General features: G+C 34.8%; 1 protein-coding gene across 1 annotated transcript; it reads right to left on the reverse strand.

The window, feature by feature from the left end:
* Window positions 1–449: 449 nt before the first annotated feature.
* Window positions 450–1600, reverse strand: LOC127092387 (DNA repair protein XRCC3 homolog). The gene has a single exon (XM_051031281.1). The coding sequence runs from the start codon at window positions 1483–1485 to the stop codon at window positions 583–585; it is 903 nt and encodes a 300-aa protein (XP_050887238.1). The 5' UTR covers window positions 1486–1600; the 3' UTR covers window positions 450–582.
* Window positions 1601–3657: the final 2057 nt, after the last annotated feature.

Consider the following 3657-nt stretch of genomic DNA (forward strand, 5'->3'; position numbering starts at 1 on the left):
AGCATTCAAAGAAATTTGAGGAATATCTACGGAAGCATTAGAGTTGGAGTGCTCTTCCCCAACATGGGTGAAAATTGGATCATCATGTGAATCTTCATTACCCATTTCTAAAAGGAAAATTTATGTTCGTTTATGTTTTAATTGATGCCCCAACACAAAGGTGTCATCACAAAACATGCAAAGTCCCTTCCCACGTCAATTTACCCAATCAAAAGCAATGAGGGAGTGATGGATACACAAATATTTCATCCAATAAAAAAGTGAGTGTTCGAGAGAGTCTTTCTTAACACTCTTGATAAGAAACTGTATATAGGTAGATTTACGGTTTATGTGTTGGTAGAATTCTGATCCTTCTATGATCATTGTGACCTCCTATTTCATACACTTTCGTTTTATTGTAGGCTTTTATCTTATTCCTCAAAATAAGAAAGGAAACGCTGCGACCAAAATCAAAATAAAGTTAGACTATGAAGAGAATGAGCAACCAAAACATTGAACAACATTCTTTTCTATCCTATTCTATTTATACATACATACATTTTTAAATTATCATCTATAACACAAGCACATAAAAACAACAATTCATACATTCCTTTGCCCCATCATCTCTACACCAAAAACACCATCTCCAGCAATAACAAACTCAGAACAACATTGACCCAAATGAGGAGCAAAAACAACACTGATCCTTCTCCTTTTACTTTCCCCATATTCATCCCTCGATAAGAACATTCTAGAATTCACACAATTCGCCCACGAAAGACCCAACGCCGGGCAAACCCTTCGCCCAGACGAATACATCTCACTCAAATTCCCAATCCTCACTCCATTCTCTCCCTCACTCATCAAATCAACAACTTGATTCGTAACAACCACAACCAACCCAAACCTCTCCGCCAACGATTTTAATCCACCGGAAATCTTGAAAAACAGTGATGACCTACGCCTAAGGTCCACTCTAGAGTTATCAAATTCAGATCTAAACAAAGCAGCAATAGAATCAACAACGATTACCCTGACAGGTAACAATCGTGATTTCCAGTAAGTAAGAAAAATCTCAATGTCTGGCAGTAGATTAACGAATTTCTCAGCGGAATAAATCCCACGGAGGAAGACGCGGGAGAGCGGGTCGGAGCGGAGAAGATCGGGGTGAGATGAAAGGAGAGAGCGGGAGAGCTGTTTTAGGCGGCGGACGGGGAAAGGGGACTCGGTGAATATGTAGAGAGAGGAGGCGGAGAGGCCGCCGTGGGAAGGTGGAAGCTGAGCCGAGAGGACGAGTTGGAGGCAGATTTGGGTTTTGCCGGCTCCGCTTTCGGCGACGAGTTCGGTTATTGAATTAGTGGGTAGGCCGCCGTTGAGGCAGCGATCAAGCACGGGACACCCCACGGTGCACTTTTGGGTTCTTTGATGGAGCTGCTGCACTAGATTCAGCGGCTGTGTGAACATTTTGATCTCCTTGTATTCATACCGATTGCGGTGGTTCATAGAAACCCTATTGACATGGATATGGGTTTTGATTTTGTAAAATCGGGGGAAAGTAAAATGATAACCAAACAGCTCTATATAACTACCAAGTGGTGGCAAAATATTTGTTTAAATAAAAAGATCTATCTTTTAAGGAAAAGAATTGTAAAATGAAAAGCATATTTTTTAATTAAAAAAAAAGAAAGAAAAAACATATTCCTAATTAAATTGAAACTTATTAAAGAAAAAAAAATGAAACTTATCCAGAAGTAGAGTTTGTTTTTGGTTGAAGAAAAAATTACTGTGTGTCTCTTTATTTTGCTTTTTGCTTTATGATAAACCAGACAAGATATATATAATAAAATGTGTAATAAACAACACATTTAAAATGAATAATATAATATTTAATCAATATAGTTTTGAAATTAAATTGCATAAGAAAAATATGTTTTTTTTATCAAAATAGTTACTATATTTTTTTGTTTAATTAAATGAAATGGATATGATATACTTATTATTATGCTTAACTTTAAATAAATTTAAAGTAAATTTGATTGTTGTTTAAAATTTGTCTCATGTATATTTAAATATTAGTAATTTGTCTATTTTTAATATATCTATTAAAGATAAATGTTTGTCCCACACTTTTTTATTTATTTATGGATGATAAAATTGTCTCATAATTTTAATGTAAAATATTTATTTATATTACAATGAAAAATGAGTATGTTTTATTAAATATGAATAATTATAATTTGTGTTCTAGGAACACAAAATAAGAAATCCGTATAAAAAATTTATATTAAAAAAAATAATTAAAAAAATAATTTTATATTTTTATTAAAACTAATACATAATTTCAATCCGATATTATTTTCTTTATTTCATATTCATTTATATTAATGGTGATAAATATTTGTTTTATACTATTTTATTTTTATGTATCCATAATATTTGTCAAATATATTCTTTAATATTTATCATGAATAAATATGTATTTTGTATTTCAATATTTTTATATTTGAGTGAAAAACATTTGTCCCATATTTAATTTTATCATTTTCGATAACAAATATTTGTTACATATTTTATATATAAAAATCAATCATAAATATTTTTTTTATTGTAATGGATCGAACATTGTGCTTATTTGTGTAAATTAGTATTGAAATATTTGAGTTGGTCGTTAGTGATTATTTTGGATAAAATATCAAAGTGAAAAACTATATATCTTTCATGAGAATTGGAAAATTATATATTTTAATGCGAATTTTTTACAAAAATAACCCACTTTTTTTAAAAAAAATCTAAAATATCTCTGGTTTCAAAAAAAATCTCAAACTACCCCACTTTTAGGAGGAGTCGTCAATTGAATTGGAGACTCCTCTTAAAAATTGAATGGAGACGCCAATTGGATTGGTTATGGCATGTGCCCTAGTCAATTGGATTGGCGCCCCTGTGTAGTACTTAAGAGGAGACGCCAATTCAATTGGAGTCTTAGTGTAAAATGCAATTTTTTTGGGTAAATGGTATACGTGATAGATAAATTCGATATTAATAAAATTTGTCGTTTACACAAAGAAACCTAATGGTGATGACCGGGATCACCTAACCGACCTCCGGTCCACATCCTCTAGCTACCTTAACCAGTGACCCTAACCCACGTTGATGATTCGGTACCGGTGCTTGAGCATCTGAGGGGCCAAGAGTGTCACTTCCAACTACAGGAAAATGCCTGTTGAGGTAGTCAGACAAGTCGGCATAGTCTTCAGTATGCATCGATGGTGTACCGCCGTAGTTGAGCTCATGACCCATGCCATAGAAGTTGGGTTGTGGTTGACTCATTGATGGGCGATCGGGACGGTTGAAGGGAGACATGTGTGTGAACGATGCGTCGAGGAAAGGTTGTTGGGGTGTTTGGTAGAGATAAGGTTGTTGGATGTTTTGGTTTTGTGAGGTTTGGGCTTCTTGGCTATGGTAGGAGGAAGGGCGGTTGGTGTTGAATGATCGTTGGGTGTTCTGGCTTAGGCGACTTTGGTAGGGTGATGGGGTGGGTGCGAAGCGATGTTGAGTCTCAGGTTGATGGTCAATTTGTTGGTGGTGGTATGGGGTATGCTCTTGGTATTGGGATTGAGTGTATGGTATGTTTTGGTTGTATGTTTGTGTGTTGGTTGAACGGAACGTTTGACGGAC

This window comes from Lathyrus oleraceus, chromosome 1 (assembly GCF_024323335.1).
Source record: "Lathyrus oleraceus cultivar Zhongwan6 chromosome 1, CAAS_Psat_ZW6_1.0, whole genome shotgun sequence".
Taxonomy (NCBI): Eukaryota; Viridiplantae; Streptophyta; class Magnoliopsida; order Fabales; family Fabaceae; genus Lathyrus; species Lathyrus oleraceus.

Coding starts and splice junctions, on each gene's coding strand:
- LOC127092387 (XM_051031281.1), bottom strand. CDS start 1,485: ATGAACCACCGCAATCGGTATGAATACAAGGAGATCAAAATGTTCACA.